This window comes from Crocuta crocuta, unplaced genomic scaffold (assembly GCF_008692635.1).
Source record: "Crocuta crocuta isolate KB4526 unplaced genomic scaffold, BGI_CrCroc_1.0 scaffold457, whole genome shotgun sequence".
Classification (NCBI taxonomy): domain Eukaryota; kingdom Metazoa; phylum Chordata; class Mammalia; order Carnivora; family Hyaenidae; genus Crocuta; species Crocuta crocuta.
Window position 1 is genome coordinate 4,214,965 of NW_027531318.1, and position 14,544 is coordinate 4,229,508.

The following is a 14,544-nucleotide window of genomic DNA, read 5'->3' on the forward strand; positions in this document are numbered from 1 at the left end:
TTTTTTTTTTTTTTTTAATAAGTTAAGGAGCCATTTATTGAGCACATGCAATGAGCCCTGTCAAGACTAGGAGTTGAAAAGACCCTGATCCCTGAGCAGATATGATTCTTTTTTTTTTTTTTTTTTTTTTTTACAAATAGTTTATTGTCAAATTAGTTTCCACATAACACTCAGTGCTCATCCCCACAAGTGCCCTCCTCCATGCCCATCCCTCCTCCCCCCCACATCCATCAGTCCTCAGTTTTTGTCAGCATTCAAGTAATCAGGGCTGGAGAGAAAGTAACTGCTTGGGTGAATCATCACTAAGAAAATTATCATTGATGTATTCTTACTTTTTTCTTTAATGTCTTTATAAATTGTTCATGAACTAAACTTTGTGATGGTATCTTTCATATTAGTGTAAAGAAAATCCGAATCTTTCTCACTGTTCTTCCCACAAATATTTTATTACGCAGATTTGATTATGCATAGATGAGGATGTGAATTTTTTCAGTGCTTTCTAACATTCTTAAGTAATTTCTTATGAAACTTCTTTAAGGGGAAAAAAATCCCCTGAAGTATAAAATCTCTTATTTTCTCATAGATGTACTTGAGGGATACAATGGAACAATATTTGCATATGGACAAACATCCTCTGGGAAAACACACACAATGGAGGTAATATTTTATAATCTGTACTTGCCTGTGGTTTGCAGAATAGAGGTGCATTCATTATTTGTGAAATGATTTTACTATGTTTAAACAGCTTTATTCTGTTGCTTACTCTCCTATGAATAATACATAGGTAACATCACTGTTGGAATCTAATCAGTTCTGGAGTTTGAATAATGAAATTATGTATTTGAAATCATATCTAGCTTTGTTTTAGCAGCATAGCCACACAATTATAACATTTTTGAATTAACAGGAATTTTCTGTTATGATGGAAATTTGAAATCTTGGCTGTTACATGTTTTCATTTCTATTCAGAGCAATTAGTTCTCCTCTCCAAATACCTGTCACTTTTCTTTAATAAGGAATATGTCCACAATTATCGTTGCTGTCATTATAATAAGATGTGGACCTGCCCAAACTTTGCTTCTAGAAAACAGCCTGTACCTTATGCTATTGCTACAAGGCATCTGCTTTTATCATTTATCTGAGCATTATGTATAAATGACTGAGTATTTTAGTGTAATTCATATTACTCATTTCCATAAAGTTATGGAGAATAGCACTTGCGTGGATTTAACTTGAAGGACAATATGGATTTATATGGGAAGAAACAAACTAAACCCATTCTCTAGAATATGTTTATTTCACAAGCATGGACAATCTAAATGATTAAGTAAAAGGCTAAGATTAGTTAGTAACCCATGTTGTTGACATGCAATATTTATGTGTGACTTACAAATACATGTAATAGTTGAATTGGATTCAAATATTTACATATTTGTTAGGGCCATTTTCACAATAAAATGGCAACAATTACAATTCCTATCCTCTGTTGACTATAAATTGTAGATTGGAAGTTTTTAAGTCATACATCTTAAAGTGTCATTTTGTTTTCTGTTTAGGGTAAACTTCATGATCCAGAAGGAATGGGGATTATTCCAAGAATAGTTCAGGATATTTTTAATTACATTTACTCCATGGATGAAAATTTGGAATTTCATATTAAGGTAAAAATCCTTGAGGAAAGATTGTATTTTGTTTTACGTGTAGAAAAACTTTATTCCAAGAAATAATAAATGCTCTCTTGTTTTAAAAATATTTTTAGCTTTTTATGGACCGTTAGAGTAGAAAGATCATTAGAATTAGTAAACTGAGGGTTCTTTATCTGCCATTAGATGACCTTAAACAAGGTCATAAAGTCTCTTGTCCATAAAATGATGGAGTTTATTACTGAACGCAGAGGTTCTTAACTGCTCTCATGAGTCTAATTCATTGAAGATATGAAGATATATAATGGAAATTGCTTTTTAGTTACATAAGCAGTTTAGAGAATTTAGATCTTCCTATTAGAACATGAGCTGTGGCTGAGTTGTTAACTCTGTCCCCTAGTATAGATGGTGCTTGGCTCTCAGACCCCAATAAATGTAATGATGTAATGAATAAATTATTTTATAATTTTAATTAGTTGATTTTTTTCCCCTTTATTTCTTTGCCCTTCAGGTTTCGTATTTTGAAATTTATTTGGATAAGATAAGAGACCTATTAGACGGTAAGTTAAATTCATGGTTTTTTATCATTTTAAAATAGCACATGTTACTTTTTTTAGTAGTAAGTGTGAGACCATTTCTAAGTAAACTCTGTGAAATTGACTTAAATTAGAAGAAACCTATTTTAAAATTCTTTTAAAGTTAGTTAAATGCCTTTTACATATTGAATAACTTATTTAATAAGAGCATATTTATAATTGCTTGTGTTTCTTAAGTAGTAATTAGAGAAATGGATTGTAGTTAGAGATCCTGAGGCCTAGTCTTCTGTCAGCTGTCAATTAGATACATTGCCCTTGGGCAAACTATTCAACCAACCTGGCTTAATGTTATTTCCAAAATGTGGGTGGTATAAGTTGCATTGGACCTAAAATTCTGTGTTGCTGCATTAGTTTCTATTTAAATTTCCTATTGTTTCTACGTAGTCTTTAACAGTGATGTGTTCGTATTTTTAAGATTTACTTATTAGGCTGCTTGGGAAAGGAAACAATCTATTATTGAATTAGCTATTTCATAGTTACTGTTAGCGTTTAAGAGAATGTTGCTGATATTATTTATTTGTCTTTTTCAGTTTCAAAGACCAACCTTTCCGTTCATGAAGATAAAAACCGAGTTCCCTATGTAAAGGTACTTATAAAATAATGCAGAATGCTTGTTTAGAAAAACCCTGTAATAGGGGCCCCTGTGTGGCTCAGTTGGTTAAGCATCTGATTTGGCTCAGGTCATGATATCACAGTTCATGAGTTCGAGCCCCACATTGGGCTCTGTGTCTTTCTCTCTCTGCCCCTCCCTGCTCATGCTGTCTCTTTGTCTCAAAAGTAAACAGTTAAAAAAATAAAATAGAAAAATCCTGTAATAAAATTACTTTAGGTTGTTGACATATTTAAAAAAATTATTTTAGGGGCGCCTGGGTGGCTTAGTCGGTTAAGCGTCCGACTTTCGCTTAGGTCATGATCTCGCAGTTCGTGGGTTCGAGCCCCGCGTCGGGCTCTGTGCTGACTGCCAGCTCAGAGCCTGGAGCCTGCTTCAGTCTGTGACTCCCTCTCTCTCTGACCCTCCCCTGCTCACGCTGTCTCTCTCTCTCTCCTAGAAATAAATAAAACATTAAAAAAAATAAATAAATAAAAAAAATAAAAAAATTATTTTATAGGGATGCACAGAGCGTTTTGTATGTAGTCCTGATGAAGTTATGGATACCATTGATGAAGGAAAATCTAACAGACATGTAGCAGTTACAAGTAAGTAGAATGTTTATTAACATGAGTTAAGTTTCAAAGCTGCCTTACAGTATCTTTATCAAGTTGATTAATTGTAAGGTTTTTAAGTAAAGTGATGCTTGAGAAATTACTAGTAAGGGAAAGCCATGTTTGTTTATAGTTGTTTGTGTAATTTCATTGCAGATATGAATGAACATAGCTCTAGGAGTCACAGTATATTTCTTATTAATGTAAAACAAGAGAACACGCAAACGGAACAAAAGCTGAGTGGAAAACTTTATCTGGTTGATTTAGCTGGTAGTGAAAAGGTAAAATCTTTATATTCTGGTAGATGTTTAAGCATTTTTATAAACTTTAGTAGCTTGAATTTGGACTTAGGCATTATTCATTGTTAACATCTTAATAACTTATCAAATTGGATTTGGGAGTATTTTTGAGTTTAAACGCATTGATGCAGTGCCAGTGACTACTTAAAGTGAAAAATCAATACCAAATTGCTGTTATTTGTGCCATAGTCCATTTCAACCAAAAGGTGTTACCTTTGGCTTAGGGTATATGTTTTTATTGAGAATTAGTTCAGCGTATGTTGTTACCAATTTTATTAGGTATCTTTTTCCTAATTTTTGGTATCTATTTTATCCATATTGGCAGTGGGTTTTCTGTGGAAACTGATAACTATCCATTAGTCTTTCTGGTTTGGTTGTATCTTTCTTTCCTTTGGATGATTAATATTACAGACTCCACTGTGTACTATAATCTGATTGTAATTTATGAGATAATCAAAAGTTCAAATATTTTAATATTCATTTCTGTAACCAATTGTGCTGTTTCACTAATTTGTTTCTTCTGTTAAAAATGACATACCTACTCCCTTTTACCCAAGCCTTAAACGTATCCTTCAAAGCCTGTCTTTAATTTTGTGAATTCTGAAAGGCTGTTTCTTCAGCCGACATTAACAATCTGTTATTTTATCCTGTCTTTAACATATATATTTCTCATCTTTTTAAAAGAAGCAAGTTGGCTTATATATTTAAACTTAGTGCATAACAGTTAGAATATCAACCTTATGCTTTAGCAAATTTTAAAAGGTTCCTCTTAATGGAGCAAAGGGGATTAACAAATAGTAAATTACAAATGTACTTGTAAATGTGTTATTTTCAAGAGCACAAACTAAAAATAAAATTTGGAATCTCCTTAATCACATTCTTGTCATGCACCTAGTTACTTGACCAAGTTGTCAGAAGACTAATACTTAAGAAGTAGTGATAGCTTAGAGTAAATAATTGACAACTAAAATCATGAAGCTTTCCATTTTGTTGTTTGCTGGTTATTAATGACCTCTGAACTTTTTAGAAACTTCAAAGAAAATCATTTTAAACTTACAATTTTGTTTTCATTCTTTTGAAATCTTATGTATAGGTTAGTAAAACTGGAGCTGAAGGTGCTGTGCTGGATGAAGCTAAGAACATCAACAAGTCACTTTCTGCTCTTGGAAATGTCATTTCTGCTTTGGCAGAGGGAAGTGTGAGTACACATGTCTTCTCTTTCCCTAGTTATCTAATGGGGAATTAGATATCAATGGACATAAATGCATGGATGTTCCCGGGAGAGGGAGATCTGGTGTTTTTAAGTTAGTATGTGTGAATTAGTTGTTTTTAGGAATTTAGAGTAGTAGTATGTATGTTCTAGTTCCCATCATAATATTATCAGTTAAAATAACCAAAATCCCTTTGTAATTTACTTAAAGTAGCATATTAATAAAGCAAATTTTATTGTGTAGAAACCCATTGGTCTTGTTTCTTTTGTTTGTTTTTGAATGTAGACGTATGTTCCATATCGCGATAGTAAAATGACAAGAATTCTTCAAGATTCATTAGGTGGGAACTGTAGAACTACTATTGTAATTTGCTGCTCTCCATCATCATACAATGAATCTGAAACAAAGTCTACACTTCTGTTTGGTCAAAGGTTTGTTGTTGAGAAAATACAGAGTCTAAATGTAGATAGGTCTTTTGCTTATTTTTTTTATTTTTTTACAAATAGTTTATTGTCAAATTAGTTTCCACATAACACCCAGTGCTCATCCCCACAGGTGCCCTCCTCCATGCCCATCTCCCCTCCCCCCCACATCCATCAGTCCTCAGTTTTTGTCAGCATTCAAGAGTCTCTCATGGTTTGCCTCTCTCCCTTTCCGGTCTTTTGCTTATTAAGTCTAGGAAAATATAGATAGATTTACAGACCAGTGCATATTGTTAATATGACACAACTTTTTAATTCAGAGACATAAGCAAGGTCCATTTTTAAAGCTGCTTGGATTTGAATTAAGTTTTAGTACATATTTAAGTCTTAAATTCAGTCAAATTTGTAAGAGAAACTTTAATTCAACGTTGAAGAAAATAAACATTTTAATCAGATAATGAAGAAAACCTTAACAAATCTAATCCTATGTTAGTCTCTTGACAGGGTCAAACAATGAGATAGCCATATATGAACTGGTTAACCTAGGAAAGTCAGTAGTGATGACTTTATCTTTGACCTTCAACAATATTTTTTTTTATTAATTCAGCCTTGCAAATGAATTAGGAAAATATGAGCCCTTGCATTTTTATCCTCATCAGGTGGTTAAACTTTTTTTAAAGCTATTCACAGATTTGAAGACTGACCCAAATTTATTTAGCTTGTTGAAGAAGCATTGTAGTAATTATAGTTCTTTGTATATGGTCTAAAGATAATTGAAGAGCCAAATTACTTAGCCATATATGCCATACATGTATATAAAAAGAGAGATCTATAGCTATCAATTGAAATAGTTAATCTTAGTCACATTTTTTTCCTACAATTACTTCTCTTAGGGCCAAAACAATTAAGAACACAGTTTGTGTAAATGTAGAATTAACTGCAGAACAGTGGAAAAAGAAGTATGAAAGAGAAAAGGAAAAAAATAAGACCCTGCGGAACACCATTCAGTGGCTTGAAAATGAACTCAACCGATGGCGTAATGGTAATCATTTATAAATTTTTCATTTTGAGTTTGTTGAATATGACTGAAAAGCTATTTTATAAATTTGAGACTGACATGAATATAAACAAAAATAATAAAGTATATCATTTTTTTATTTTTTAAGTATTAGAGATCATCAAATAAAATGACTAAAATCTCTTAAATTCTGATATTGCCTAAAATAATAGAGGCATAAAGGCCATCTTGAGAGCTATAGCAATCAAGTTACAGATGGCAAGTTTCCTAGATTAGGGTGGAAGCAATAAAAATTCCAAGATTTGGTAACTGGATTTTGAAGATGGAAGTGAGTCAAAATTAATTGCAGCTTTTCAAATCTCAGACTGAGTGGATAAGAAAGTTGGTGAGCCCTGCTGAAATGGAATAAAATGATAATAAGTTATAGATAAGTGGATGTTTATTAACTATCTGTTGTCTTATTTTAGGAGAGACAGTGCCTATTGATGAACAGTTTGACAAAGAGAAAGCTAACTTGGAAGCTTTTGCAGTGGATAAAGATATTACTATTACCAATGATAAACCTGCGGCTACAATTGGAGTTACTGGAAACTTTACTGATGCTGAGAGAAGAAAGTGTGAAGAAGAAATTGCTAAATTGTATAAACAACTTGATGACAAGGTGCGTATTGTTCATGTTCTAGTTTGTTTTAGAATGTTATGACATAGGTATTTTTATTATGTAATTTTAATACTGTGGGTCCAGGTGACCTACATTTTCCTTGACTTGTTAACCTTTTGAAAACTGTTGTAAAGATGACCCTCAGACAACACTGGTTTGAATTGCATGGGCCCGCTTAGATGTGGATTTTTTTTTGATACGGTACAGTAAAATATTTTCTGTACGATTTTAATAACATTTTCTTTAGCTTCCTATATTGTGAAAGTACTGTATATAACACATATAACAAAAAATATGTTAATTCTCTATGTTATTGGTAAACCTTCCATTCAGTAGCAGACTACCAACAGTTAAGTTTTGGTGAAGTCAGATTATATGTAGATCAACTTCATGGGGGCGGGGGGGGTCAGCACCCCTAACCCTTGTATTGTTCAAGGGTCATCTGTTTTAATAAAAAATATAGAATCACAATTGCTGTTTCTGTGCAGCAACTATGTATGAGACATAAATTTTTTCCCTTCTTAAATTTTCTAAAGGAAAGTGAACATTGGGTCATTGGAGAGCCTTAACAAAATGATCTCTTAGAATCAGGGGTCTAAGGACTCAATAATAAAGGTGATGCAAGAGATTAGAGAGGGAACAGAATAAAGTGGTAATAGTATTTTCCTGCTTTGATTATATCCATCAGAAGTGTGAAAAATAACAAATTACAAACCAAGTAGAGAGGAAAGGGAAAACAAGAACAGTAAAGAGACTAGAAGAAAATAGTTTTGGTTTTGTTTTTAGGTGAGATTTTATGTGTTTTAAGCAGATACGGCAAGTTTGAAGTGGCTGAATGGCTCTCTCTTGCTGTCTGTCTATCCATCTTTCCTTCTTTTTTATTTAAATTCAAGTTAGTTAACATATAGTGTAATCTTGGCTTTAGGAGTAGAAGCCAGTGATTCACCAATTAATATAACACCCTATGCTCATCCCAACAAGTACTCTGCTTAATGCCCATCACCCATTTAATCCATTCCCCCCTCTACCTCCCTCCAACAGCCTTCTTTTTGTTCTGTGTTTAAGAGTCTCTTATGGTTTTCCTCCCTCTTTGTTTTTATCTTATTTTTCCTTCCCTTCCCCTGTGTTCATCTGTTGAGTTTGTCAAATTCCATATACAAGTGAAATCATGATCTATCTCTCTGACTTATTTCACTTAGCATAATACCCTCCAGTCCCATCCACAATGTTGCAAATGGCAAAATTTCATCAATTGGTAGACATTTGGGCTCTTTCCATAATTTGACTATTGTTGATAGCACTGCAATAAACATGGGAGTATAAGAGTGTATGTGCCCTTCAAATCAGCATTTTTGTATCCTTTGGTTAAATACTGAGTAGTGCAATTGTTAGGTCATAGGGTAGCTAGTTCTATTTTTACTTTTTTTGAAGAACCTCCATACTGTTTTCCAGAATGGCTCCACCACTTTACATTCCCACCAACAATGCAAAAGGGTTCCCCTTTCTCCACATCCTTGCCAACAACTGTTGTTTCCTGAGTTGTTTATTTTAGCCACTCTTAACCAGTTGAGGTGGTGTCTCAATGTGGTTTTGGTTTGTATTTCCCTGTTGATCAGTGATGTTGAGCATCTTTTCACGTGTCTGTTAACCATCTGCATGTCTGCTTTGGAAAAATGTCTATTCATATCTTCTGCCCATTTCTTCCCTAGATTATTTGTATTTTGGGTGTTGAATTTGATAACTTCTTTATAGATTTTGAATACTAGCCCTTTATCCAATATGTCATTTGCAAATATCTTGCCTTTTAGTTTTGTTGATTGTTTCCCTCACTGTATAGAAGCTTTTTGTCTTGATGACGTCCCAGTAGTTCATGTTTGCTTTTATTTCCCTTGCGTTCAGAGACTGTGTCCAGTAAGAAGTTGCTGCGGCCGAGGTCAAAGAGGTTGCTACCTGTTTTCTCCTGTAGGATTTTGATAGTTTCCTGTCTCACATTTATGCCTTTCAACCATTTTGAATTTGTTTTTGTGTATGGTGCAAGAAAGTGGTCCAGTTTCATTCTTCTGCATGTTGCTCTCTGGTTTTTCCAGCACCACTTGCTGAAGAAACTCTTTTTCCATTGGATAGTCTTTCTTGTTTTCTTGAAGATTAGTTGGCCATATATTTGTGGGCCCGTTTCTGGGTCTGTGTGTTTTTGTGCCAATACCATACTGTCTTGATGATTACAGCTTTGTAATTAAGCTTAGAGTCTGGGATTGTGATGCCTCCAGCTTTGATTTTCTTTTCAAGGTTACTTTGGCTATTTGGGGTCTTTTCCCCTTCTATACAAATTTTAGGATTGTTTATTCTAGCTCTGTGAAGATTGCTGGTGTTATTTGATGGGGATGGCATTGAATGTGTCTGTTGCTTTTGGTAGCATCAACATTTTAACGGTATTTTTCCTTTCTGTGAGCATGGAATGTTTTTCCATTTCTTGGTGTCTTTAATTCTTTCATAAGCTTTCTGTAGTTTTCAGTGTACAGATCTTTTAACCTCTTTGGTTAGGTTTATTCCTAGGTATTTTATGGTTTTTAGTACAGTTGTAAATGGGATTGATTTCTTGATAGCTCTTTTCTGTTGCTTCATTATTGGTGTATAGAAATGCAGCAGATTTTCTATATAATGGTTTTATAGCCTTTATTTTGCTGAATTCATGTATCAGCTCTAGCAGTTTTTTGGTGGAGTCTTTTGGGTTTCCCATGTAGAGTATCATGTCTTCTGCAAAGAGTGAGAGTTTGACTTCTTGCTGATTTGGATGCCTTTTATTTCTTTGTGTGGTCTGATTGGTGAGGCTAGGACTTCCAGTACTATTCTGAACAATAGTGCTAAGAGTGGGCATCCCTGTCATGTTCCTGATCTTAGGGAGAAAGTTCTCAGTTTTTCCCCATTGAGGATGATATTAGATGTGGGCCTTATATATGGCTTTTAAAGTATGTTCCTTCTTTCCCTAATTTTTTGAGGGTTTTTACCAAGATGCGGTGTTTTGTCAGATGCTTTTTCTGCATCTATTGACAGGATCAAATGGTTCTTATCATTTGTTTTATTAATGTGTGTATCATGTTGATTGATATGAGAATATTGAACCAGCCCTGCAGCCCAGAAATAAATCCCACGTGATCATGGTGCATAATTCTTTTGAAGTACAGTTGAATTTGATATGTTAATATCTTGTTGAGAATTTTTGGATCCATGTTCATCAGTGATATGGGCCCGTAATTCTCCTTTTTAGTGAATGGCCATTTTTTTCAGTAATAAATTTAAACATGTTTATTATTTTCTTTAGCATTTAAGTATTTGATGAATAGCGTTTGTAAGTCTAAACTTTTTTAATTGCATGGTAAATGTTATAATTATTAATTCAAAGACATTCCATCTCTTTCAACATTTTTTTAGGAGATTGAAATAAGCAATGTTGGATTTGGAGGAAGTTTTGAAATATTTTGATTGAGGGAATAGTAATCTTACAATTTATGTTAGAAAACGGTTACAATCAGATTGTGAGCTACTTTGTTAACTTGGTACTTTAAAATTCTAGGATGAAGAAATTAATCAACAGAGCCAGTTGGTAGAGAAACTGAAGACACAAATGTTGGATCAAGAAGAGGTAAGTTGGGTACGGTTTTCAGGAGAACTTTATAATTTATCGTTATTATTTGAACATAAAAGATGAACCTACAGAGTTCAGAATATATTAGAATACATTAAAAATTTTTTGAATATGACTGTACTTCTCTGTGGATATGATATATGGGTTGAAGCAAAGGTTGACTTCCTCTTAAGGTATCTGGTTTTAGTTTTTAATGTTTGTTTATTTTTGAGAGAGACAGTGTGAGCTGGGGAGGGACTGAGAGAGAGGGAGACACAGAATCTGAAGCAGACCAGGCTCTGAGCTATCAGCACAGATTCAAATTTATGAACCTTGAGATCATGACCTGAGCTGAAGTTGGATGCTTAACCCACTGAGCTACCCAGGCAGCCCTGAGTATTTGTTTTTTTTTAAGTTAGAGTTCTGTCTAAATGGAGAGAAGAGGATAACAACTTTCGATATTTTTTAACATACTTCTAATGGACTTCTTAACTCTGTCTTCTTTCCTTGCCTGAAGTATGGTGGTGTTTCATCTCCTTATTCTCCCCAAAACATTTCTACTGATTCTTGAGAAAGACTTCTTACACTGGGCTGGGATAACTTTAGAGTCCCCCTCCTGTCATGAAAAGCATTTCCATAAGGAAATGGAGGAAAGAATATAAAAAACAGAATGTTTTACTGTCATTCACTTAAACACACAGAGTTTAAAGGGATAATTAAAGAAGGAAGACACTGATTTCTGAATTACTTTGACCTGGCTTTACTAATTACATAATTTGAGGTATGACTTCATTGTGGGAATGACAATATCAGTAAATGAAATCCCTTGTGACTCCTCTGTCACCACGTCTACCCTCATTGAGCCCGTTCATTTCTGCCTTCTTTCAAGTTTCTCTTCTCTAGTTTGTCACCTAGTTTGGACCATCAATTTATCTTACCTGGGAGAGCAGGGGGATAATTGAAAAATGGTACATCATTTAAGATTTGTTTTGGAGATGTGGGCAAAAACTATACAGCTTCCGTAAGGAAGAAATAGCCACTGTCCACCAACTTAATCCTGCTCACATCGTCATTGTACTTAATTCAATTGTAGAATGTTTTTCAAAAGGGACACTAGTAATTTGCATTCTTCTTCATTATTATTCTGTTCTCTATGTTATAGGACATTTAGAGGACATTTAGCACCCTTCGCCCCTACTTCTAAGTGCCATTAGCATTCTGCCCCGTTAGAAATACTCCTTCACATATCCAAATACCCCTACTTTAAAGCCACTGACTGTGGATGATTGCAGTATTCTCCAAACTAGCGTCTTGATTTCTTTCCAGTTCAAATTTTATATGTTGATACTAAATTTTCCTGGGGCTAACTCAGGTGTCACCCCTGGTTGCCCAAAGAAAATCTAAAATCTTCTAAACATCTACTAATTTCTTTTTCTGTGCTCACTATTTATGAACCTAATATGCCACTTCCTTTCATATGACTAAGATACATATTCTAGGGGCACCTGGGTGGCTCAGGGGGTTAAGCCTCTGATTTCGACTCCCATCATGATCTCACGATTCATGAGTTCGAGCCCCCTGTCTGGCTCTGTTGCTGACAGCTCAGAGCCTGGAGCCTGCTTCAGTTTGTCTCTCCATTTCTCTGCCTCTCCCGTGCTTGTGCGCATGTGCACATTTTCAAAATATAAACATTAAAAATTTTTAAAAAAATTTTTCTAGCTTCCTTCTAAATGAATAACCTACAGAAATACCCTCGTGTTTTAAGTACTACCAAGTACTTGGTTAGGTTCTGTTCCGTTTTATGGCTCTTGCTTAACATTCCATTTTATGCGTTTATTTTTGTACCTGTTTCCTCTGTTAGATTCCTCAAAGAGTCATTATTTGATTTCCTTGCTGTCACCTACTGTGTCTAGCACACTGTTACAGTAAATCTGTTGAATGAATAAATGTTAACACAGTTAATGGCGTCCATAATTTATTCACTAGATGTTTAGCAAATGGTGAAGCAAATAGATTTTTTAAACCCGTATACTTTTACTCTTTCATGTAGCTTCTGGCATCTACCAGGAGGGATCAAGATAATATGCAAGCTGAACTGAATCGCCTTCAAGCAGAAAATGATGCCTCTAAAGAAGAAGTAAAAGAAGTTTTACAAGCCTTAGAGGAGCTTGCTGTCAATTATGATCAGAAGTCTCAGGAAGTTGAAGATAAAACTAAGGAATATGAATTGCTTAGTGATGAACTAAATCAGAAATCAGTAAGCTATAATTTTGTTTTCTTAATACTTTAAAGTATTATTTTTAATGCTTATTTGTTTATTTTGAGAGAGAGAGAGAACGAGCGCGCATGGGTGCATGGAAGGGGCAGGGGAAGAGAGAATCCCATGTAGGCTCTACATTCAGCACAGAGCCTGACACGGGGCCTGGTCTCAAGAACCAGGAGGTCATGGCCTGAGCTGAAATAAAGAGTCAGATGCTTAACCAACTGAGTCACCCAAGTGCCCCTAATACAAGTATTCTTAATTAAAATTATCTCCGTAACTTCTTTCTATGTAACCTCAAGACTGATGTTATCAATTCTTAAGGAACTCCAAATCTCAACTTCATTTCCTCTTTTATATATAGCCTTACAGGTAAAGGAGGGAGTTATCCTTTTAGTTCCTGAAAGTCTATTAATAGGTAATTAAAATGCCATTTTAAGACTTGTTAGCTATTCCTAATATTCTGATGTTAAAGGGAAAATAATTTAGCTTCTAGTTGGTCAGTAAAGTTATTAGATGATTGTTCAAACTAAGTAAATTGAGAAAAAGAGAAAAATATATAACGTTATATAATTTGGGTTTTGTTCACTGTTATATTCCCAGCCCTGGAGCAGAGCCTGCCTGGCACAACGTAGGAGGCTTTTCCTTGTGATTCTGCAATAGCTAAGGATCTTTGTTTGTCATCATTGCTGTAGAACAGGATTTGCCACCCTTCTGAGGTGATGCCAAAGATAATAGATAGCTGTGATTACAACTGCTATACTTTCAGCATCACCATGGATGAGGTCTCTCATTAAGGATTTATTATTGCTAATGCTAACTTCTTGTCTAGAAACCACATCTAGAGTTGGACTCAGGATCAGTGTTCACTACTTTTTTCCCTGTCCATGTTCATCTATCTAAAGGAAAGCAATCAATACTTTTTAAAGTTTTAGTGCCCCTGAATAAATTTCATTTTCCCCTTCTTATATCCAAGGTTACAGTTAAACTTGAAGTTAACAGTTTAATAGCATGGAAACCAAGGTGCCTTTATAACTCGTACTGAGTTGCATTATTAGCAAACCTAATTACTGTTTGGAAGAGCAGTAGGACTTTCTTACATCTCTGTAAGGTATAAGTTGGTCTTTGGTCACCGATTTCAGTCTTTAAGACATTTGTGTTTGTGCCTCAGTTAGAAAGCTGAATCTGTCAGCACTTTGATGGTAGTAAGAGTTAGAAACCTTATAGCATTCTGCATCTTTGTATATGTGTACTATATTGCTGCTCAGTTTGAGAAAACACCTGCTGATTTAATCATTAAAGCCTATGCTACCTTGTGAGACTTGAAAAATATCTGGTATTTTATATTAAACTGGATGAATACACTACTGATATTCAGAAACTTAAGGAAATGACCATAAGAAACAAAAAACTGACATTATGGCATTTTTACTCATGCATTTTTAGTGCAGCTTACTTTTAGTCAGTATCTGACTTGTAATGATTAGTTTTAAAGTGGCCAAAATGGTTGGACTTTTCAAAACTGTGGTGACTTTGTTGTTGATAAACCAGCTATTATTTTAAATTTAAAGTAATATAGTAATACTACTTCATCACTGTCTCCTAAATA

The 14,544-nt window shown here is 34.4% G+C and overlaps 1 protein-coding gene across 1 annotated transcript in view; it reads left to right on the top strand.

Annotated features, from left to right (window-relative positions):
- The window catches only part of KIF5B (kinesin family member 5B), a 48,588-nt gene that overhangs the window by 16,630 nt on the left and 17,414 nt on the right, over positions 1-14,544 (top strand). Inside the window, exons 3-14 of the mRNA XM_077771789.1 lie at positions 584-657; positions 1,557-1,661; positions 2,155-2,203; positions 2,770-2,825; positions 3,349-3,436; positions 3,599-3,723; positions 4,835-4,939; positions 5,238-5,383; positions 6,268-6,416; positions 6,860-7,053; positions 10,625-10,693; positions 12,726-12,932. Coding sequence (XP_077627915.1) covers positions 584-657; positions 1,557-1,661; positions 2,155-2,203; positions 2,770-2,825; positions 3,349-3,436; positions 3,599-3,723; positions 4,835-4,939; positions 5,238-5,383; positions 6,268-6,416; positions 6,860-7,053; positions 10,625-10,693; positions 12,726-12,932 — 1,367 coding nt within the window. The remainder of the gene's footprint in view (positions 1-583; positions 658-1,556; positions 1,662-2,154; positions 2,204-2,769; positions 2,826-3,348; positions 3,437-3,598; positions 3,724-4,834; positions 4,940-5,237; positions 5,384-6,267; positions 6,417-6,859; positions 7,054-10,624; positions 10,694-12,725; positions 12,933-14,544) is intronic.